At 41.3% G+C, this 21,931-nt stretch overlaps 3 protein-coding genes across 3 annotated transcripts; 2 read left to right on the plus strand and 1 right to left on the minus strand.

The window, feature by feature from the left end:
- The first annotated feature begins 3,541 nt into the window (after positions 1–3,541).
- On the plus strand, positions 3,542–10,698 carry LOC142370140 (regulator of G-protein signaling 20-like). Its single transcript, XM_075452586.1, has 5 exons — positions 3,542–3,648; positions 4,639–4,799; positions 6,817–6,900; positions 7,358–7,592; positions 9,763–10,698. Exons 2-5 carry the CDS (start codon positions 4,642–4,644, stop codon positions 9,949–9,951), a joined length of 666 nt encoding a protein of 221 aa, XP_075308701.1. The 5' UTR covers positions 3,542–3,648; positions 4,639–4,641; the 3' UTR covers positions 9,952–10,698.
- LOC142370138 (acyl-protein thioesterase 1-like) lies at positions 10,081–14,638 on the minus strand. Its single transcript, XM_075452585.1, has 9 exons — positions 14,325–14,638; positions 14,139–14,170; positions 13,959–14,024; positions 13,736–13,783; positions 13,572–13,642; positions 13,392–13,465; positions 12,445–12,546; positions 11,959–12,135; positions 10,081–11,874 (listed from the first exon to the last, which is right to left on the minus strand). The coding sequence occupies exons 1-9, from the start codon at positions 14,391–14,393 to the stop codon at positions 11,815–11,817; spliced, it is 699 nt and encodes a 232-aa protein (XP_075308700.1). The 5' UTR covers positions 14,394–14,638; the 3' UTR covers positions 10,081–11,814.
- Positions 14,639–15,137: 499 nt separating this feature from the next.
- On the plus strand, positions 15,138–20,122 carry mrpl15 (mitochondrial ribosomal protein L15). Its single transcript, XM_075452039.1, has 5 exons — positions 15,138–15,302; positions 15,456–15,613; positions 16,080–16,245; positions 19,438–19,561; positions 19,651–20,122. The coding sequence occupies exons 1-5, from the start codon at positions 15,198–15,200 to the stop codon at positions 19,986–19,988; spliced, it is 891 nt and encodes a 296-aa protein (XP_075308154.1). The 5' UTR covers positions 15,138–15,197; the 3' UTR covers positions 19,989–20,122.
- Positions 20,123–21,931: the final 1,809 nt, after the last annotated feature.

The raw sequence follows: 21,931 nt of genomic DNA on the forward strand, positions 1-21,931 counted from the left end.
AGGGAATATTCGAATGAGTTAGAAATTGTTCATGAATTAGTTCTGCGCTTGTGAAGACGTGTTGAGCTTGCAAATTCAAAAGCAGACTCTGTTCTGGTGGCAGACAGGTGGAAGAACTAATTAACTTCATTTTTAAACTAAATTAAAAGATGCAGTCACGTCTTTGCTGTATTTCTATTTTACATAACTACCAAAATAAAGTTAAGACTGTGAGCAGTGGCTGGGTTTTATCCCAGGACATATCCAGGTGGCCTCATCCTTCAAATTCATGTTGTGCACCCTGTGGGCCGCGGGCCATTTCTGCCTCCTTCTCACTCAGCAACAGCCCATCATGGCCAACCGGGCTGTAAACCAGACAGATAAAAGAAAGAAGTGAATTCATTACAGTGGAAACCTCTGTAGCACTGAGATAAACTCTGCAGTGGAGCTCGCTTTGAGTTTTACTCCACTTCAAGTCACAGAGCAAAAAATGAGTGAAAAACAATTCATTTTGAGCCTCAACTCACTTAAAGATTTATTTTCCCCTCGCTGCCAAAGTAAGAATAATTACTTCTAATGAATCAAGCTGCAGACTGAAAAAATGGGAAACATATTATTCCGAGTGAATATAGCTGCACATTTTGTGCGTTCACTCTATGGGGAACTGCCTCGGCAGACAGCTGGGTGGGTGATTTACTGAATGTGTTTTGGAAGTCTGCAGGCTCTGAAACTGGCACCATATTGAATTTAAAAATGATACTCCTAGTAGAGCTAGATTTGCTTGCAGTTTATAGGTGCTTACATCCATGTGAAAAGAAGAACGGATTCACACGTGTGCTTATATGTTCCAGCTGTAGATCACAGTAATAGTTATCTCACCAGAGAGCAGGGTCTATTAAAGAGGCAATTCTTCTCAAAGATTACTACAGCTACAAGATGCATGATTTACTACAAGGTTTAGAGGGAGAGACTTCTCGATATTGAATTTGTATTAGAGCTGAGTCACAAAGTGGAAAAGGATGGACATACCTCTTCAGCAATCTCCATTTAGCATATTCCTGTTGCTGTATTTGCAGTTTCAGCTGAAGTGGATAATCACATTCCACAAGATGTGCAGCACAATGAAGGAATCAGAAAGGCTATTCAAATTGATTAGCTTTGCTCCTCTGTGTGTCATCAGAAAAAGCATGTTTGACTGTGCTGCAGTGAAACGTATAGATTTTGTTCTGATCAGATTATGCAGTGCTGTTATACTGAAGGGCACACTCTGCATGACCAGCTTCTGTTTAAGAACAGCGCATTGATGGATGTAGCTTCTGTTGTAAACACAGTGACACTTTTTTGGTCCTCTGGGAGTTTGTGCTATGTGCTACATCTAGTGGTTTTACATGATTAAAAAAATAAATAAAAAATTTAAAACCATCGTTTGTTTATTTCAAACGATGGTTTAAGGTGAGGCTGAAGATTGGGGTGAATGTCCGGGCGAGAGTTAAGAGTCTCTAAGATAGGAAAGGTGAGTTATTTTCTGTTTGGCGTTTATTGGTTAATTCAGAGAATTATCCAATATGGCAAGATATTTAAAGGGATTCTCCTTATTGTTGTAGGTGGCTGTTGGATCCCTGGGGGGAGGCACTGGCTGTGCTAAGGTGATACTGGAGTCATAGGAGGGTGAGCAGGCAGGTAGGTAGCTGAAATGAATTATCCACAGGAGATTGTCCTCAGGAACTGGCATGAGGGAAACAGATGAAGCAGGAGCACAGATTTGCTTCCAGGTAACACAGACAAAACTAAGCACAAGGACATGCAGGTAAGAATACTTTTAGACATATCAACGAAACTTTCGGAAGTTCACCTGATTACCACATAGACAATCTGGCAAAGACTGGCTGCTCCTGCAGATCTTTAAGAAGGACTCCTGATTAGGCTAGATGGAACATAGTTGTGGTAGCAGGAGTTGGCCAGGAGGAATCTCTGCAGCCTGTTCAGCTCAACCTATACCTCAGAAACAACCAGAAAACTAGTCATTAATGCTGTTTGAAAAAAATAGTCTGTGTTTGGGCATGCTCTTTTAAATGCTGACCAGCATTTAAAAAAACTGTATTTATGAACAATGCTTCAAAGGGGATTTGTTCAAGCTGTTTTGAGCTGGATCCATAAACACCAGCCTGCAAAATTAAAATACCCGAAAAGACTTATGAATCAAGTTACAAATGCTGACTATAAATTCAGCTGAAAAGGACAATCGTGAATGCCACTCCATGCGGTGCGTTTGGCAGCATTCATAACACGACTGCAGATATTAAAACATGAATCAGCAGGAAAATCCTTGCCAAGCTGAGCTTATCCTCACACTACCATTTCAACTTCACATCCGTGAAGCTGAATTTTAGTTTCTTGTTCTCCCTTTGAGAAAGCAGACTAAACATTGGCTCATGGCTTTTTAAACACAGCTGTCACATCATTTCAAGTCTGGTCTGGTCTTGTCTGGTTGGCCCCCAGCCACTGACGTAAGCGACCCTTTGCTGTGGACCATCAAAGAGTTGGACATGTTTTCAGACCTCTTCCAGAACTTTGGCAAATGAAACAGCTCTGAACCAGCACTGGACTTACTTTGTGCCTTTTGAATGTCAGGTGTGTTACATCTAAGATCTAAGATTATCTAAGAAATACCTCAAACAATTGGAAACCACAGCATTTTAATGATGCCTTCAATTTTACAGGACAAAACATTTACTAGCTATTTAAATAAGTACAGAGTACAGGGGACCACTAAAAATCATTGTAAGATTAATGCAGTGAAATCATTTTTGACATTTCAAGTAGCATAAAAATGGAACATTAATGTATAGTTATTAAACGTTTTTGCAGTCCTCCTGCAAAGGAGCAGAAGAGCCTTGAAGGTTATGAGAGGCCACACAGGGTTTGGTTTTATAATTCAGTTTCTGTATGCTCAACAGTCGCTTAATAAAGTTTTAGTCCTTCTAATGTGTTCACTGAATTTTGCGTTCCCCAGTAGGCTTAGGCCTTTTTAAATGGACCACTACTGCCCTCTGGTGGTCTCGAGCCATACTGGGCCTCTCCAGGGCGTATAATGATGCAGATGCTAGAAATAGGGTTTCCAGATGTTTGATTGAATTATTCAGGGCGTGCAGAATTTATGAGTGTTTGGAGGGAATGCGTCATTTCCAGATAGGCTACTGATAGATGGAGGGTTACAGAAATTAACCTTGTGCAAGTAATACACTGTATAAGAATAGGAAATGTTTATGAGTGATAACAGATGGAGTTTAATTGAAACCACAACTATTAGAGCTTTCGAATATTTCTGCATTATTTACGTCCGTCGACGTGTTCATTATGCAGAAAAGTTGGTGATTATAAGTCGTTATCTGTCTCTTATCTTATAAAAGATTATTGGTCAGTTACAGACATCTCATGTATCATCTGTCATGCAATAGCCTGCCAGCTCAAGTCTGTCCTGTAAAAGCCATGTCTGTAACAGACAGCGCACATTGTGTTCCGGCCGTCAATTCATGGGCGCAGAAAAATCTTTTCACACTTGCAGGAAACGCATGCGCGTAGAGGAAACCAACTGGTTTGTGTCAAGTCGAGGCAGACGGATGTGATCGGGCTGAAAATCACCTGTATTCTGGCATTCATGGTGACACAGTGAGTACACGTTTATATTAGATGTTTTTCCACTTAAAATAAAGTCATTTTGAAACCACGAAAATAAGGTCGTGTTTAGCTATCTTTGCGGGAAATACTGCGGGTAATTCAGGATCCAATGAGGCTGGAACATCTTTATCTGGGTATTCCAACATCCATAGATATTAGGATTCTTTTACGATCATTCTTCCGGATTGGGATCTGCAATAAACTACAATGTGATTCATGAAAGTGTCTCTAATCAAAGAGGGTATCTGCGTGTATTTGCTTCTATTTGCCTTGAAAGAAAAAAAAAGAGAATATTTAATGAAAAAAAATGTATCAGCCTCTCTGATCAAATAATTTCATTGTGTTCTATAAATGGCTGCTTGCTTTGGGGTGAGTGCTTTTCTTCCATCTACCATCAGGCGTGCGTATCCTCCCGAGGATGCAACTAATGGATGAGATCGCTGCGGACACAGAGTGACGCCTTGTCGCTGTCATTACTGCTCATCCCTCACAGACATGAAGAGGGGAGAGATGGGGGGTTTGGTGCTCGTCACATTCGGGTTTTGTTCCATCCAGTAAACCCGGTGGGACATCTGCTATTGGCTTCGTGAGCGTTAAAATATGTTAAGCTATAACGCGCGACGCTTCTCCGATGGATAAAAAAATAATCGATTTGTGAGGTTGCGTTGCACAGAAGTTGACCTCTCACGTGAAGACCGCGAATGCATTCCGCAAGACGCCTCTTTTCCCTCTCTGATGCAATAGTTATAATGTGGTGCAATTGATCATATTTTAGGATCAGTCTGAGCAAGCTGTCGTTGCTTTATCAAACAGAAAATCATTATTTTGTCAGGCCCTCATCTCCAGTCCGATCTTTAATCCCCTGTGATGTCTTCAGCTGTGGTGTTTGTGTGTGATGCAGCCTCTTAATGCGGTAATCATCTTCCAGTAAAAGCTCCCCTCCTTCAGTGCAGCTCTCACGTTGTGGTCCTCTCCTTGCAGTCCATGGGCTCAGAACGGGTGGAGATGCGCAAGAGACAGATGCAAGTTCATCAGGAAGCAGCTGCCAGTGTCCTCCAAGCGCGCCACAGAATGGGAAACACCCCCACCAACGCCTCAAACGCCTGCTGCTTCTGCTGGTGCTGCTGCTGTAGCTGCTCCTGGTAATAACACATCTCTGTTTGATTCCCACACAGCACGAATGGAGATTTTTTTTTTTTTTTTTAAAAAGCACAAAAGGGAGACTATGGAGACCATTCATATTACCAAAAATTTTCGGAAACTAGCTAATTAAATGCAGCTTAATTTTCAGAGTGCATGTGACCATTTCCCAAACTGTGTTAAAAGAAGAGCTGTACAGACAACTCACCGCTTTAACATTTCCTCAACTACTTTTTTCCATTTGTTACATTACATGTTCATTGTTACCTACAGTGGATTTTTTTTCCACCTCCCAGACTTTCCTCTACATTCACACAAAATACTTCAAATGCAGCTACCATTTATTCAAAACTAATTACAAAAATGAGGAATAACACAAAAAAATTAATCAGCAGCTCTTTTCATCAAAAACAAGACACACCAAACTCAACTCTGCTACCTGTTCATAATCCGGCACTATAGAATGATGTCTTCTGGTCGCTGTTTGCTATTGGTGCATCAGTAAACTGCTGCAGAAGGATAACTGGCAAAATGCAGCAGTTAACTGTGTGTTGGAAAGCGATGGCAAAAGAAGTACTGTGTCAAAAAGGGCTCTGGGCCAAGTGTCTGTATGTAATAAGATGGGAATGCCAATGTGTCGTGCTTGAGAACGGCCTCTGTTTGCCTATATCCTGGGTTTTGTTGGAGCGAGAGGTGGCCATATTTGGATGTCACACTGTGAGAAGCTTGAGAATCATCAGTTCCCCAGTGGGCAACAGTAACATTGCAGTTTAGGGCATTTCCTCATTGGCTTCACATTTCAGATCCAGTGACAAAGTTTTTTTTAATGTAGTCTTTAGTTCAATTGCGCAAAAACACAGTAACACATACAGCACTATACACTGTGACAAAATAGCACATCTTACTAGTAACCAATTAAGGCTTGAAAGCAAGAAATGCCCAAAAGGTGCAATTAGTAATCCAAAACACATGGGAACTCAAAATAAACATGATGCACAATCTATGAATCCAACACATATAGAAATGATATTACTACAAGCAAGAACAAAGGAATGGTGGAAAAGATGGAAAGATGGAAAATGCTACAAGCTCTAGTGTGACACCCAATGGTCTTATATTGGAACTATAAAAGTCACTAAAATGTACAGATAGAAATTAGACACACATTCATTTAAATCTATGTATTTTTTTATTCTAAAATTAAAGAATTAATGGTCTAAAATAGTTACACTTATAGCTATCATAAACCACGAGGGAAGAGAAGTGATGTAGAGCTTGGTGTATGAGTGATAGAAATATCTGATATGTTTACCATATTATCAGCATGTCATTATGAATTGATCAGTGATTGCAGTGCAACAGTAGATGCACCCACCTTTTGGCTCCACCTTCCCACTCATTCATCAACACTACAGCCCACGCCCTCACTCCAGAACAACAGGACAACACTGGCTCTCACTGGACTCAGACCTCGGGGGTTTTTAACATGTTTTGGAATTATCAACGGCTGACTTGTTCAGCTCTGAGGACATCAGACCTGTAGAGTTGCAAAACGCGGCCACGTTAATTTGCTCCTCTGGGCATGAGTAATACATTTAGTCTCTACATGTGTATGAATTCCCTGTAATCATTGCACTGCTTCGGCCGCCACATTCCCAAGTGGGGTGGCTCACAGCGGACTCTCACCTGAACCAATTAGTCTTCAGCCAGCTGCTCCTATACTGGGAACATTTTAATTACACACAAGGAGACCCACAGGATGAGGAAGGCAGTTGACACACTTTACTACTTACACAGGCATTCCCAGTGGATCTACCTGAATCTGTTGTGGGTGCTCTGTCATTTCAAAGAGGAACAAACATTTATAATATACTGAGCCCCTGCTATGCTGTGATGTAGGAAATCAGTGGGATTGTTTGACTGAAGTCCACACGATATAATTTACATGTGTACATGCATATTGATGAACAGATTAGAAAAGGTTGCTGATCAAGGTAAAACATGTCTGTTTTCCTGCAGTTTGACTGTTAGGGGTGAAGACGAAACCATACAGAGATCTACATTTGAGCACAGATCAGAGGGAACCACTAACTGTGAAGAAAGGTAAGGTGACCCCTCCAACTAACAGCTGCAGAAAACTAGATAGATAGATAGATACTTTATTGATCCCAAAGGAAATTTAAGCATACAGTAGCAGTATCTTAACACACATTGAACATACATTAGAATTAAAAAAAATAAAAATGTGCTAATCGTCAATACTAAAACAATTTAAAAAATAGAAAGTAACTGTAGAAATAAAAATGTTTTATACAAACATGAGAGAATTATGGGTTGGGATAAATGGGGATAAAAGGCTGCATGCAATTAAATTAGGCTGTAAAACAGATGAAGCAATCAATCAATCAATCAATCAAAGAAAGTCACAGCATGTAGCAGAGGTAGTCAGACATGGCCATTGTCTATTGTGCCTCCTGCCATCACTGAGAGCTGTTGTACATCAAGACAAAATCTTTGTCGTTATTGTGAAAATCAAACAGATATCCTTTTATTTTTTCAGCCTGAAGCCCACTCTGGAAGAAGCTCGCTCCTGGGCAATGTCATTTGAAAAGGTGATGAAAAGTGCAGCTGGGCGAAGCTGCTTCAGGCAGTTCCTGAGAACAGAGTTCAGCGAGGAGAACATGATGTTCTGGCTCGCCTGCGAAGAGCTCAAAAAGGAGACGAACAAGACCGTGGTGGAGGAGAAAGTCCGTCAAATATACGAGGACTTCATCTCCATCCTTTCCCCTAAAGAGGTGAGACATCAAGGACAAATGTGTAGTTTGGTGCGAAGAATTTGCTATTAATATCAAAGCAAAAACGCTGAAGCACAAGCAAAAGAGTTTCCACCTCCCACTTCCAAGGTTGAAGCGATTTGAAATTCTATGCGAAGATCATAGGTGGAGATAAAGATGGGGATGCTGGATATTTTTAACTCTGACCTGGTACGAAGCAACAGAACGCAGCAAATGGAAATAGTTAACTGAGTGAGATATAGAATTTTAAGACCTTGTTGGACCTAAACAAAGTGACCGTTTGTTTACGTCATGAGTTTTAGAGCTGATCGTTACTTCAGCCACTCAAATGTATGCACAACTTTATAAACAGCATGTCACTTACCTCTTGTCAGTAGGCGCGCGCATGTGAAAGCCCAAAAGAGTCAATGGACGATAATCCCATATACAAAACAATTATCTTCTCTAGAAAAACTGCGTTCAAGTATTTAAAACATTACAACAATACATGCCCAGTAATATTGTTGTAATGTTTTAAATAGTTGAACGCAGTTTTTCTAGAGAAGATAATTGTTTTGTATATGGGAGTATCGTCCATTGACTCTTTTGGGCTTTCACATGCGCGCGCCTACCGACAGGAGGTAAGTGACATGCTGTTTATAAAGTTGTTTTGTAACGTCCCCATGCCAGTAATGTGAGAACCATACATATGGTTTTGATGGTAAGGCTTGTGACTTTATTGTCGGATGGTTTATAAAGTGGTGTGACGTTTCTGCAGTGTGCAAGTTGTTGTTTTACGTGGAAGGTTTAGCTCTTGCCCCTTAGCCACCACGTATTTGGTTAGCATGACAGGCTGCGCAAACAGCGCAATCGCAGCACAGGGAGCGCAGATTTGCACCAGTCTGTGTCCTACCGTCAGTATTTGACAACCTCTAGCAATGGAAATGCGCTTCAAATGCCCCGGAGTTACCCTTTAAATAATTCAGAGTAGATATTTTTTCAGTAGTAGCAGCATGAGTTAAAACTGCGTGGGGATAACATGATTGGGCACGTTTACCTAATTAAAATACTCACTCTGAATGAGACACTAATCATGTTTACATGACACTAGAAAGAAACCAATCATTGTGTTAGTCTGACCAAAACTGGACTTTTAAAATGCATGTAAACGTGTTAGGCCGACTGAAATCGTACAAAATTGAGCTTTTCACATCAAGATAATAGGTTGGGTATTGTTATCATATTATGATCATTATATGATCATATATTATCATTCCTTCATGTGTACACTTAACTGGACTCAGATTAGCCTGGCTCTCACGCAGACCCTTCGTGCTTCGTGCATCTTCGTTACACTTCGTGAGCTCGCACGAACCAGGTTAGACTCAGATGGGCCCAGGAGTAAAGTTTAAGTCTATATTATACAGCCAAATTCCATGTAAAGTTGCTCTCACTCATTTTTTCTATTTAATTTGTCAATCAGAATGACTTAACTTTTAATCACACAGTCTACAGAATTGTGTCGTCAAACATATTTTTGTCCACATAAGTTTACCAGTTAAATGGCCCAGATGAGCTGCAGAAAGTCCACTAGGTTCGATGCAATTTAAATGTCAAAGGGTGTGCGACACTTTATTTTGACGATGGCATATTCACTAAGTGATTTGTAACATGCATGGTTAAGAACACATACTCCAAGCTGACTCCTTTGCAGGTATGTTAGAACAGTTGTGCGTATGTGGGGCCCACAGCTGCCTGTTTGCATGAATAATCAGGAACAACGCTGAGTTCTAAAAACAAGTTTGGTTTATGTTTTTGCACTAGCTCTGTTTGAGTCACAAAACCTATCTCTCTGACCCATTACTGAACCAGCCCATAATGACCACAGTATTAGTACCATGCTTCAGTACATTTAAATAGGTGGGTTCATGCCCACCCTTGACAGCAGTGTCATCATAATCCCTGTTAAAATAGACTATATATTATGTTGCGGCTGGTTGCAATACCCATAAATAAAGACTTTAGCCAGTTCAGTTACTCAATAAAATCCCTCAGAAAATCCTGAGTTTGTTTAAGAAATGTTTTATGAGCCTTCTCTATTAGTTTTTATCTTAAACAACAGATGAGTAAGTTCAGCTGCACGTGATGTTTTTAATGGAGCTTTACACTTCTACCTTTCCACTCTCTCTAGGTCAGTTTGGATTCACGCGTTCGAGAAGTGATAAACCGCAACATGTTGGAGCCGACCTCACACACGTTCGAGGATGCTCAGCAACAGATCTACACGCTGATGCAGAGAGACTCATATCCTCGCTACATAAACTCGACTGCGTACACAGATCTGCTGAAGAGCCTGGAGGAGCCTCCTCCAGAGCCATAGACTCTCCACTGCCACACAGTTAGCTTTCTGGCGCATGCTTCCCACACAAAGGAGTTTTGTGTTCCGTGTTGGAGTCCTGATATTTAGGGAAAGACAGACAGGAAGATGAACACCACTTAAAATCTGTCTTTATCCAGCTGAAACTGCTGTTTATTTACCCACGATTAGCTTAACAAAACCCTCAGAGAAAACAAGAACAAACGCTAGGTTCGGCATCAGTTGCTGTTAAAAAAAAAAAAACATATCTATATTTTTATATACATATATATACATATATATTCCCTAGCGCTTGACATTGCACTTTTCTACCTTGTTTAATGAAGGAAAGCATGTATCTGTGAGCACTGCATTTGTATTTAGGTACAGTATATCATGAGCCTTAATGCATATCCAGTTCTTGTAGAAACTAGTAGGTTTTATTTAACTGTAACTTAAGAAAAAGGAAAGTGCCTTGGAGTAACATCTTCTACACAAGCACCTTTGGTCTAACACAAACGGTGCGACAATGACTTCACATGTTGGTGCTTTCAGCTCTTTACAAAGACACAAAGTTTTTACAACTTGATGAGCCGATACCCTGGAAATCGATCTCGTCTGTTTGTTTCGATACTGTGATATTAGTCATATATTTGATTTAAAATAAACAGGGCAGAACACACTGAATACATGACCATGACCACTGATATATTTGTGTATTTAAAAAGGAATTTGTGTGAAATGGCTATTTGAATTCTCACCAATCAAATAAAGCACAATCATATGTTGCTTTTGCTGTTATTTTTCACAGTACATGCAATGCTTTCTCAATCAAGCTGCGTAGGAGTTTTGTTTGCACTCGTTGGGATTTGTTAATAGAAATATTTTACGAATTAGTCTGACTAAAAACATTGTTTTCCAGTTTTCTTCATAAGATATCAAAAACATGTCAGGCACTACAAAAGCCCACACATTTAATTTGTTTTGTCTATAAACAAATCAAAAACTCTTATTTTATACATACAGATCAAACCGGAGAAATAAACAAATACTTAAAGATGGGGTATGAGACCTTGGAAAAACGGTTCCTGCAAGCTATATTTTTGAAAATACACAACCTTGCCTCTCCCTTCAGCCCACCCCTCGAAACCATGCCTTCAAAACACATGAACGAGTCACGAGTCTGTGAACGCGCAGGGGGGAGGGGTGAGGGGGGCTGACGGTTGATTGGCGTGTCAGAATCCAATAGAAGTAACTCTCATCATTACTTCAATTGGGCTGACATTTCCTCTTGCTACACCCTCTACAATGGATTAAAAGATTTCGTTTTTTTTCCAAACATTCTATTTTAGTGGGTGCAATGGGGTCGTGAGGAGGTTTTCAGACAATATGATAAAAAATGCTCCAGAAAATATCACAGACCCCACCTTTAAGTTTGAGGAGCTGAGGGCAAAAGACATTTGGCAATTTTGCTCGATAAAATCCTATTTTAAATGAGTTATTTCACAGATAAATAGGGAATACTACATATCAGCTACATTAATGAAAAAAAAAGCATTTAACAACAGGCCATTTATTGTGAGAACCATAAAGTATAGCCCTAAGTGTTATAATACACAAGTTTCCTGGAAAAATTGTCTATTCACAATGGTGAGTAGCTTTACAATCAAGCAACTAAGGTTACTCTACTGTAACACTGAGGGTTGTGCATGGCTCCAGATCAGGATGCAGCATCGCCTCCGTCATGCCGCTCCTGGGCTGACAGCCCCAGTCCTGTCTGAATCTATGGAGTAGCAGCGTCAAGTGAGTCAGTGTTCCTCGAATCTCACTGGAGTCAAGCCCGAAAGACTTTGATACTGCTGAGCAGGTAAGTGGACACTCTGGAGTTCATTCGTCGTAGATTGCAGGAAGCTGCTTCTCTATGAATCGCTTGACATCCACCATTTCCTACACAGGCACAGAATAAAGCAAACCATAACTCAAACAGAATGACAACTAGAGCTCTAGAGTGAAGTGGGACTGCACACTGACCTCTGGACAGGCACTGTGAGGTAGACCCCGATACGACTTGAAGGTGATGTTTGCCGGATTGATGAGGCTTTTCATCCTCTCTGCTGTCTGGCTGCCAAACATAAAGGGGACCAGGGGGTCAGCATCCCCGTGGCACTGCAGGACATGCATGTCCTTGTTAACACTGTTGGCAGCCGCCTGAGAACAGAAGAGATTAGGATTATTCTTAGTATGTGATTATGACAGATTATCAGATGGCTATGGGATTTCCCTACAGTGCAATTCCAAGGTACAGATACAGTTTGCCAAAAAAAATTAGCTTTCAAAGCATTAAATGTGTATTTTTATGCAGCTAAAAACTAAAACTAAAAAACTAAAACGAACAAAAATGATGATGAACTTTAAGGCGACATTTTATCTACATCAACTATGAAACTCATGAAATCGCATTGAAGCGGATGTAAGAAGTGCAGGCACCAACTTGCTCGTATCTTCTTGTCATTTTACCTGAGGGAAGGACTTGCGGAGGGGAAGCCAGCAGCTTAGAGCGACCACGCCAGCGAGCTTCTGCTGAGTCGTCAGAGCTGTGTAGAGCGACAATGCTCCACCCTGGAAAAAAGAATCCGACAAACCAGTCACTATCACGTAGGATCTATGCCGTTTATCACCGCAGAAAACAAACATGAAGTCTCATTAATAGATGGGAGGTCATTTGAAGCCTTCCAGAGAGAAAGCATACAAACTCACAAGTCCTCATACTGCTTTTGACCTTCTGTTATGTACTGTAAAAGGTGGTTAATTTCTTCTAACTTCTCAGTTGCTTCTTAGTTGCTCATAGGCAAGAAATAGTCCTTAACACAACCCACATTATAAGCGCATAATACTGAATGTACAGATATGAGAGTGGCCCATATCTAGTAATCTCCCTCTACACCAAAGCACAAAGCAGATATATCTGGAGATATTAAACTCCTTTAACAGTTTCAGTCACATGCTATACTTTAAATAACTTAAAAGCATTGGGGACTAACATCTGTGATTGAAGTAAATTCATTATGGCTTCTAAGTGAAAGGTGCAGATCTTTTCTTTAACCGCCTACAACAAAATATCTCTTTTTCGGGCTTAAATAATAGCTGAAAGCATGTTCCAAAAACCTGTAAACGGTGCCTCTACAGTTTTATCGATTATCACACCCACTGCAAACGCTTCAAAATTCTTCTTTATTCATCTGCCAGACATCAGGTTTTTGGCTTCAGTTTCCTGGTAGGTGTGATTGAGGGAGTTGAATGAACTGTGCAATAAAAAAAACTGATGTAGATCTACCATAACGCACGTGAGAAGTGCACTTGCATGTGTGCATCTTTAAAATCGAGATATAAAATGCATTATGTGAAGCAAAGACCTGTGAATACACGGGTACATAACGCACCATCTGCAAACATGTCGCACCCACCTGTGAAAATCCACCCAGGATGATTCTGTGTGAAGGTATCCCATTCTTTACTTCTTGATCTATCAAGGCTTTAACTGCAGTGTGAAATCAAAGGGAAACTTTCTGAGGTCAAATTTCACTGTGACAAAACATTAGTGTAAAGTTTTAGTGTTTAGTGTAAAGCAAATTTTAAAGACTTACCGTTTTCAGATGCTCTTTTGATACCAGTCTCATCCTCACCTGCATCAGGGCTCAACCCATAAATATCAAACCTGTAAGTGATTAAACGAGTGTGAGGCTCACTGTGTGAAGAACACGACGAGCAATCAGTGTAGTGAAATATGAACTCAAACTGTGACACTCACCAAGAAGGCATAGACATCCTCATGTTTAAAGAAACGGGCATGGTAGGGCTGTAAACAATAGAGGAAGAAGATAAGTGTAGAACAGATTGTTGTTATATAGAGACATCAGAGCCAGACACATTTTCACTATTCAATGCCCATTAATGTGAGAGATAAAAGATTCAAGTCAAGGCACTAAATTTCTTACTTCAAATATAATCTTCTAACAGCTGTAAATACTTACGCATGCGGGCAGATGTATTTCACATGCGGCATTCTGATGCCTGCGAAAGCCTCTGCCCAGCCATGCCTGTCAAGGTTGACACAAAAAAAAAAACAGTTTAAAAACGGTATACTTGCCTTTGAAACGGATAGACACTAATACTTTTGCACCACAGGAGAAAAGAAAGAGGCCTTCACATACCCAGTGTCACCAAGGCCATGCAGAAATATGACCTGTAAAACAAAAACACTTATTTCCACAGGCAGGTAGAGGCTGACAGATATCAGAATTTGGCAGGTTTGATCGTCTAGCTCTTAAATGCCAGCGGCACCATTTAGACCAACTATAAATAAGACGATACCGCACGCAGTTGTCTTGGTAACTCACCGCCGCAGTGGCTTTCCGGGCAGCAGGCACAATGGCAGGTAAGGGTACTGACATGTTGTTGCCGCACATACAGCGCTGAGGCAGCTGATACGCAGGGAGAAGTTAGCACCGCTAGTAATGTTATCACCCTGTTGCAAATACAAATACAAAACAGCTGAGGGACAAACGTCTACCGGCGATGGAGATACAATTATCACCACCTCCTACTTTCGCTGGCGGTCGTGATTTTATTTTAGGAAGTTGAATTCTGTGAGAAATAACACGTAACACCGGCTCACGGTGACTGCTAGCACGCCACTTGCCAGCTGCAGTGACAGGACTCTTAGTCCCGCCTCCTCTACTAGATGATTGGCTGTTATTAGCGGCCCTTACAGATACTCATCATCTATTGGTCCTGTTTAATGTCAGTGTTTAACGTCAACGCGACCTGCTTTAAGGACAGCTAAATCCTCGATGGTAGCAGCAAAACACATTAAGTTGCATTAGAAAATATTGACAGTGACACTACGTAACAGTACGAGCATTATGTTCGAAAAAAATTAAACCTTTTACGATTTTTTTCAGTAATATTTGTTTTTGCACATGTGCCCTTTTTAGACCGTAAAGTCTTATAGCTGCTCCTTTATTTTAGCCATATTTCCCAAATATTGCTTTCTAAAATGATATCATATTTTGCACAAGGCTGTTTTCTCGTTACTCTGTTATTTTTAGTTATGTTTTACACCACGTACTTCACCTTTGTGGTACATTTTGATTGTCGGGCTTTTAGCTTGAAAAGTCCCGGTGAGCTAACCGGAAGTACTTCCGCCGCCCTCACGTCACGTGACGTGTGTGTCCTTGGTTTGCTAACTTTGACATGCGAGCAGCAGAAACATGTCTTTCCCTAAAAAACCCGGCGATAAAGCATTGGATGTTTTGAAGAGTCTGCCGCGGATAAGTTTAGCAAACTTGCGTCCTGAGCCAGGAGCCAAGAAACTGGTAAGTTTTAACACGTTGCCTTTATTAAAGTTATCGTTAGCAACGCAATGTAGTTAACATGGCTAGTAAGCAATTGTAAGCCATTGGAGCCTTTCGTAAGATAATTTGCCTGCTAGATAAAAAAAAATAGCTTTTAATATCGCTGTGTTGCAGGGCAAACGGCGGGGCAGAGGACAGCACGGTGGCAACAAAAGCGGCCGAGGTCACAAAGGAGAGCGGCAGAGAGGAACCCGACCTCGGCTGGGGTTCGAGGGGGGTCAGACTCCCTTTTATCTGTCTATACCAAAATATGGCTTCAACGAAGGGCACAGGTACAAGCTCCTCACCATGTTCTCCACATTTATAACTAACCAGTGGATGTTTACTAGGTTAGAATGTAATGTTATTGTTGCATTTTATTCAGACAAACAGATATTGGATTTTAAGCTGTTATGTGATGCAGATGCAAATCACTAAACTCAAATGTCTGTTCCTAGTTTTACTTTTTTTTGTTTGTTTGTTTGTTTGTTTTTTATTCAGTGGTTTAATACGTTTCTTCCAAAGCTTCACTGGTCAAAAACACTCAATTTAGTTTATTTCTGTTGGCCAATATTGGTATGATTGCTGCAGTATTGCTGTGTATTAAAACTTTAGTTGAACAGATTACAGAGATCCTCTGCATTTTCTTCTCAGGCATCAGCTTTTGCTAAGTTGACCGGCACCCTTGAGTTAACATTATCATCTCAAATCTGTTCATTGATGGTTTTTTTTTTTTTTATTATTATTGTTTTTTTTCAGTCGGCGTCCACAATACCAACCTCTGTCCCTGAAACGACTGCAGTACTTGATCGATCTGGGGCGAGTTGACCCAACCCAGCCCATGGACCTGACCCAGCTTGTCAATGCCAGAGGAGTGACGATCCAGCCTTTGAAAAGGGACTATGGAGTCCAGCTTGTTGATGAGGTAATTCGCTTGCTTATTCTACACTCGGCATACCTGGTAAGAGGGAAGTCGGTGCTCAAAAGTACATCCTTATTTATTCATAAATTGGGTAGAAGAATGGCTGCCTCAGTATTCTTTGTTGCTTTCTTCAATACTCATCAGTCTGAATTTATTTCAGTAGCTTTACTTGAGCCTTGGACCTCTATTTGGCTACAGGGTGCAGCTACTTTTTTAGGGAATGGTCAGCTCGCATCACAACTCAAGGAATGTCAAATGCTGGCGACCGCTCAACAACCGAATATGCCCATAGATCATCATCTTTGAAAGCTGACACAGATTTGGAGAGTCTGTTCTCTCTTTCAAAGTTGTATCACAACGTTGACATTGCCTTGTCTTAGGTCTTTGTTTGTAGATCTTTGGTAAGAGTGAAAACAGCTCCTAATATCCGTTGTTTTACAGCAATAATGCATTTTTATAAGGCAAATTGTACACACCCTGTGTGTTTTATCTAGTTAGTGCTTTCCTGTTTCACCAAAGTGACTCGAGATATTCCCTTTCAAATGTTTAGTTTCAGTCGCTGCTGAGTTCCGTCTTCCTCCACCACAACACCCAAAACATCACAGTAATGCATTCATCTGCTGCTGTCCCTTTTTGTTTTATGGCAGCTAAATGTGACGTCGCAGTGTCGAAAAACCTTATTTGCATTTTCTTTTCTTTGTTTTCTATGGCTTTTTCCCCATTTTCCTTGTGACTGTGCATACAGGAAATGCAACAGTGTTGCACACCACTGCATTAGGTGACATATTGTATACAATAGGTTTTTGTGAGGCACACGAAATGTAAAATGGATATAATGTAAATGTTCCTTGTCTTGTTTTGTGTGGGATAGAAAGGTTTTGAGGAAAGTGCCACCAGTAGATCTGCATGTTAGCCTGTTGTCCTTGTTCATCGCTACAAAGAAAAGATTATAACTAGAAAGCTGCAAGCAGCTGCATGCGGGACCGAGGTGTGCGGCATGCGCTGGACGTCGTAGTCGCGCAGCTCTGCCCACACGCAGATACCCTCTGCGTACGTACGAGCACATAATAACCCCAATGCGGTGGGGTTTTTGAAAATTTCTAGGGGGCTTCACTGAGCCATTTTGCTCCACCCACACATGATACCCTTTACATACGTACGAGGTCGAGAGGGTGGACGTGTGTGCCAAGTTTCATGACTTTGCGATAGGGGTGCGCGATCTGACGATATAAAATCGTGACTGGCGAGGAAGAGTGGAGAATCGCAGGCGATCTACCAAATTAGAGAAACCGTATAGATCGCCTTTGCCAATCAGCGCAATGTTTTTTTTTTTTGTTTTTTTTTAATTTTATACTGGTTCCTGCCGATGCGGCAGCCGACGAGCTGGTGAAGAAGAGGAAATCCACCTCTGTAATTTGGAATTGGTTCGGGTTTTCTTCTACCCTAACCCACTGCTGCTGGTCCACATCAGGAATGGGAACAGCAGCAGCGGCACCATCCACAGCACATCCATAGCGGCGCACGGGAGAAACTCACGGCCGGCAGCAGCACTCTCGGGTCGGATGAGGAAACAGCTAGCTCGTAAGCTAACTACGGTGCAAGAGAAAAGGGATGCACCGCGACCGTGACAAACATTACACAGTTGAAAAGTATTCCTTTAGGGCGCTCTGGTGATGGTGGCTGCAGTAAATGAACATGCAGCGTTGCTCATCTGTTGCTAAATGGCATCATGAGGTGGAGTCAAGTCGTCATCAGTGGTTCGTTTTTCTATTTCCGGTTGCTTCACTCTCACTGTGTCAGATGTCATTAATTAGATCATTATTTTTCATCTTGAATTGGGTTACAGTTGATTTACATGTGTTGATTGCCAAATTCTTTATTTTACTCCTTAGCTCTTCTGTGGTTCAGCATGTCGACTTAACTCTACTGTAATTGGTCTTTTTTTTTTTTTTTTTTTTTTTTCTGGATGGAAGATCGTGATAAGAAATCGTGATTGTATGCAAAAAAATCGTGATACAACATTTTTTCCATATCGCCCACCCCTACTTTGCGATGATGATAAGGCTTTCAAATCACAAACGCCATCGCACGATTTTCACCGCCTGGCCACGCCCACACCGTTCAGAGTTTGGAAAGGTTTCTCCATCATTCTTTCCCCCCATGTCTTAAGAGTAACCTGGCCAAGTTTTAAGCTTGTAGCCTTAAATCTGTAGGAGGAGTTCGATCAGATGCGAGGTGTTTTTTTAAAAAAAAAAAAAAAAAAAAAAAAAAAAGACTTTTCCAACCACCAACAGGTGGCGCTATAGGTGGATGTCACTATGATAATATGTCCGCGTTCAGGCTGGGTCCAGCATTCACCGTATGAAGTTTGGGACAGATTGGATAATGTATGTCAGAGTTATAAGCGACTTAATTTTTTGTGGCGAGTGATTGCGAGTCATCAAACTTTGAGGCGTCGCCACGCCCACGCCCTTTAAGTTTTGAAAAAGTTTCCCCATGATCTTTTTTTCCCCCATGTCTTAAGAGTAACCTGGCCAAGTTTGAAGTCTGTAGCATTAAATCTGTAGGAGTCGATCATATGCAAGGCGTGGAATCGGTCAAAAATGGCACAAAAACGCACTTTCCATCCAAAATGGCCGCCTTCCTGTGGACGTTGGACCATGGCGGCAAGAGACTTTTTTATGCGTCTGGGCATGATGAATGAGTGTACCGAATTTTGCCGTCCCACGCGAAACTAACCCCAATAAGGGGACCATTTTTAAGTATCGTAGGGGGCGCTACAGAGTCAATGAGCGACTCAAAAATATAAAGTTTAGATTCTTTCATGTCGTCGACTGCCAGGTGGCGCTTGCAAAATTTCAAGAGTTTTCGAGTACCTTTTGCAAAGAATCGGACGGACGAAAAGAAGGACGGAATAATAAGAAACAGTACAGATACAATAGGGTCCTTGCAGTTTCACTGCTCGGTCCCTAATAATGATTACAAATAAGTACGATATGATTAGGGTCTCCAGTAAAAGGTGTAGGAGAGTCTTGATTGCAAGATGCAGTTGATGAATATTCAAGTAAGCGCCTGGATAAACTCTCACCAGCAGGTGGCACCACATGACTGCCTTGTCACTTACTCACACAGATGCTGTGGTTGACCCCTGTCTTCACCCAGTCCTGACAGAAGTTCATGTGTTTGTTCTTTCAGGGTGCAGATATTTTTGCTGCAAAGATCAACATTGAGGTCCAGAGAGCATCTGAAGGAGCCATCGCTGCTATTGAACGGAACGGAGGCGTCATCACGACCAGTTTCTACGATCCTATTAGTCTCGGTAACTAAATAATGATCCCACTATTAGTTGCTGTTTTTTGGAGGATTTTTTTGGATACAAGGCTTAGGAATTCATTCTCATTTTTGCAGAAATTCTCGTCAAGCCTGTCCCGTTCTTCATGCGCGGACAACCGATCCCAAAGCGAATGATGCCCGGGGAGGATATGGTCCCATACTACAGAGGTGCTGAAAACCGGGGTTACTTAGCAGATCCGGAACAAATCCAGCAGGCCCGGCTGGCCCTGGCACAGAAGTACGGCTACGTGTTGCCAGACATTTCAAAGGATGAACTGTATCACATGCTGGCCATGAGGAAGGATGTTCGACAGATCTTCTTTGGCCTCTCTCCAGGCTGGGTCGTTAACATGCCGGAGAAAAAGATTCTGAAACCAACTGATGAGAAACTGCTGAAATATTACAGTTCTTAGGTGTTTGGAGAGAAGTGGTGTTTGTGTACAGTATCTCAAATCAAAATCAGACATATACAGCGCTTTGTGTGGCGACTGTTGTTTTATAGTGTATGCGCGTATTACCATTAAACTTAATCTTAAAAGATTAAAAAGTTTCAGCTCTATTGTAGGAATACAGGTTTCGTACAGATAATTTATGATGTGTTCTGTGCCACATTCATGAGTCTTTCTGGGAAACTGACGTTGGACGGTCTCGTGTCTGAGCATAACTGGCCCGTGCTGCATGATGGAAGGAACGTGAACTGTAACAGGTGAGGGGGAAATAAGGAAAATAAGATAACTCAAAGAATGAAAACAGGAAACAGATGCCTGGTGATGTGTGTTACTTGTGAAATGGGTTGTATAGGCCCTAGAAGGGGAGTTTGAAATTAGTCATAGGCAGCTGTATCCTGGTGTGGACGTTCAAAAGATCCACTGCCCCCCTTGCGCACACACACACACACCCCCACCCCCCGTTGGAATACAATCGCAAGGAAAAACGTTGTATGACTTTTATCCAGTTATACTTCAAACACTTAAATTAAGAGATGTTTAATCAAATTTGCAAGGTTTACAGTCAAATAGATGGGCTGATGTGTTGTAGAGTCTCAAAGAACACCAATATTTCCACCAAGCCAATACGGGAATATAGTTTCACAAGTTATGGCCGGATAATGGCTCTTTTGTATAAGTTCTCCATTGCCCTCGTGTTTATTTTTTGAAGTCAAAATGGCACACTCCCTATAAATAACTTGGTATTTCACGCAGATATTGTCTGAAGAGTCGCTGCCATAGAATTTGTGCTGGTATAACTATAGCACTTTATCAAAGGAAGCATATGTTTGTGTGTGTGTGAGACCATGAGCATTGTGTTTGTATAAAATCCCCTTTTCCATATTAGACAGGCAATTTTGCAGAAGAATAAAAAGAAAAAGAGGTGATGTTTCATGAAGTCAAATTTGCTTTCAACATGTATTTAAAAAATGTAAAAAAAAAAGCCTAAATTTTGAGGTGAGTTTCTCAGTCTTGGTAAATATCAAAATGAGTTACCCTTGGTGTCAAAGGTTTCACTTTGATGACTTTGCTTGCGGCTCCCTGAGTGTTTTCCTGAGTCTCAAGTATCCAATAAACTTCACAAGTAGTGGATACGTACACAGCCGGCCCTGCCAGGAAAACCAGCCCAAATCCTTACTGCATAATACTTTAAATAAATCACGCCACAGGAAAGAAACAGCACAATCATTGTTTATGGCAGAACTGCAGCGCTTATCTTCAAAGCAGCAGATTCTTTTGAATTTGTATCAGGTCTCAAACGAGCAGCAGAGAGAGAAGGAGTAACCGAGGCACAAACATCAACCCTGTGAATGTGTGGCTGCCGAGGGTTTGCATTAAAAGAGAGAAGAAATGGAATTATCAATTCGATTGGGCTTAAAAGATCTGAGCCTGTTTCAGGCCAGCATTATGTCTGGGGTTTGTGCTCCAAATAATCTAATGTCTGAGTCTAACCAGTTCACACTTTTTAATTAAACATTCAGACATTGCTGCAGAAGCTGACCTGGGCAGATTGTTGCCTTGAATGAGCCGTTTAAGACAGACACAGATATCACGGTGTCTCACAGGTGTCAGTCAAGTTCCAGTTAATAATTAGAACTAATTACAGCTAAAGGCTGACCTCTTTCTCTTCTGTCTGTAGAGGACAGACGTGTGGCGGAGGTCTGGGATCAAACTCAGGCTCATTGAATGATGAGGAACCTGAAGAAAGCTCAGATCTTCTAAACAGCCTGCTGGGGCAGTACATGCCAGGCCCAGCTGTGTGGACAGTAAAGGACTTTTGAGGAGCTTTTCAGTTCTGCAGATAAGAGTCTTATCAGTGCAGAATACAGTTCCTAATTTGCAAAGAATAGTGCTGTTTTTGCAGCACG

Source organism: Odontesthes bonariensis, chromosome 20 (assembly GCF_027942865.1).
Source record: "Odontesthes bonariensis isolate fOdoBon6 chromosome 20, fOdoBon6.hap1, whole genome shotgun sequence".
Taxonomy (NCBI): Eukaryota; Metazoa; Chordata; class Actinopteri; order Atheriniformes; family Atherinopsidae; genus Odontesthes; species Odontesthes bonariensis.

What these genes read in the sequence shown, in the direction of transcription:
- LOC142370138 (XM_075452585.1), bottom strand. Translation starts at nt 14,393, where the DNA reads ATGTGCGGCAACAACATGTCAGTACCCTTACCTGCCATTGTGCCTGCT. An exon ending in AAATACATCTGCCCGCATGC is followed by an intron (nt 13,784 to 13,958) that starts GTAAGTATTTAC and finishes TATTGTTTACAG; the next exon opens with CCCTACCATGCCCGTTTCTT. An exon ending in CAAAAGAGCATCTGAAAACG is followed by an intron (nt 13,466 to 13,571) that starts GTAAGTCTTTAA and finishes TTCACACTGCAG; the next exon opens with TTAAAGCCTTGATAGATCAA.
- mrpl15 (XM_075452039.1), top strand. Translation starts at nt 15,198, where the DNA reads ATGTCTTTCCCTAAAAAACCCGGCGATAAAGCATTGGATGTTTTGAAG. An exon ending in AGCCAGGAGCCAAGAAACTG is followed by an intron (nt 15,303 to 15,455) that starts GTAAGTTTTAAC and finishes GCTGTGTTGCAG; the next exon opens with GGCAAACGGCGGGGCAGAGG. An exon ending in GGCTTCAACGAAGGGCACAG is followed by an intron (nt 15,614 to 16,079) that starts GTACAAGCTCCT and finishes GTTTTTTTTCAG; the next exon opens with TCGGCGTCCACAATACCAAC.
- LOC142370140 (XM_075452586.1), top strand. Translation starts at nt 4,642, where the DNA reads ATGGGCTCAGAACGGGTGGAGATGCGCAAGAGACAGATGCAAGTTCAT. An exon ending in ACCACTAACTGTGAAGAAAG is followed by an intron (nt 6,901 to 7,357) that starts GTAAGGTGACCC and finishes TTATTTTTTCAG; the next exon opens with CCTGAAGCCCACTCTGGAAG. An exon ending in CCATCCTTTCCCCTAAAGAG is followed by an intron (nt 7,593 to 9,762) that starts GTGAGACATCAA and finishes CACTCTCTCTAG; the next exon opens with GTCAGTTTGGATTCACGCGT.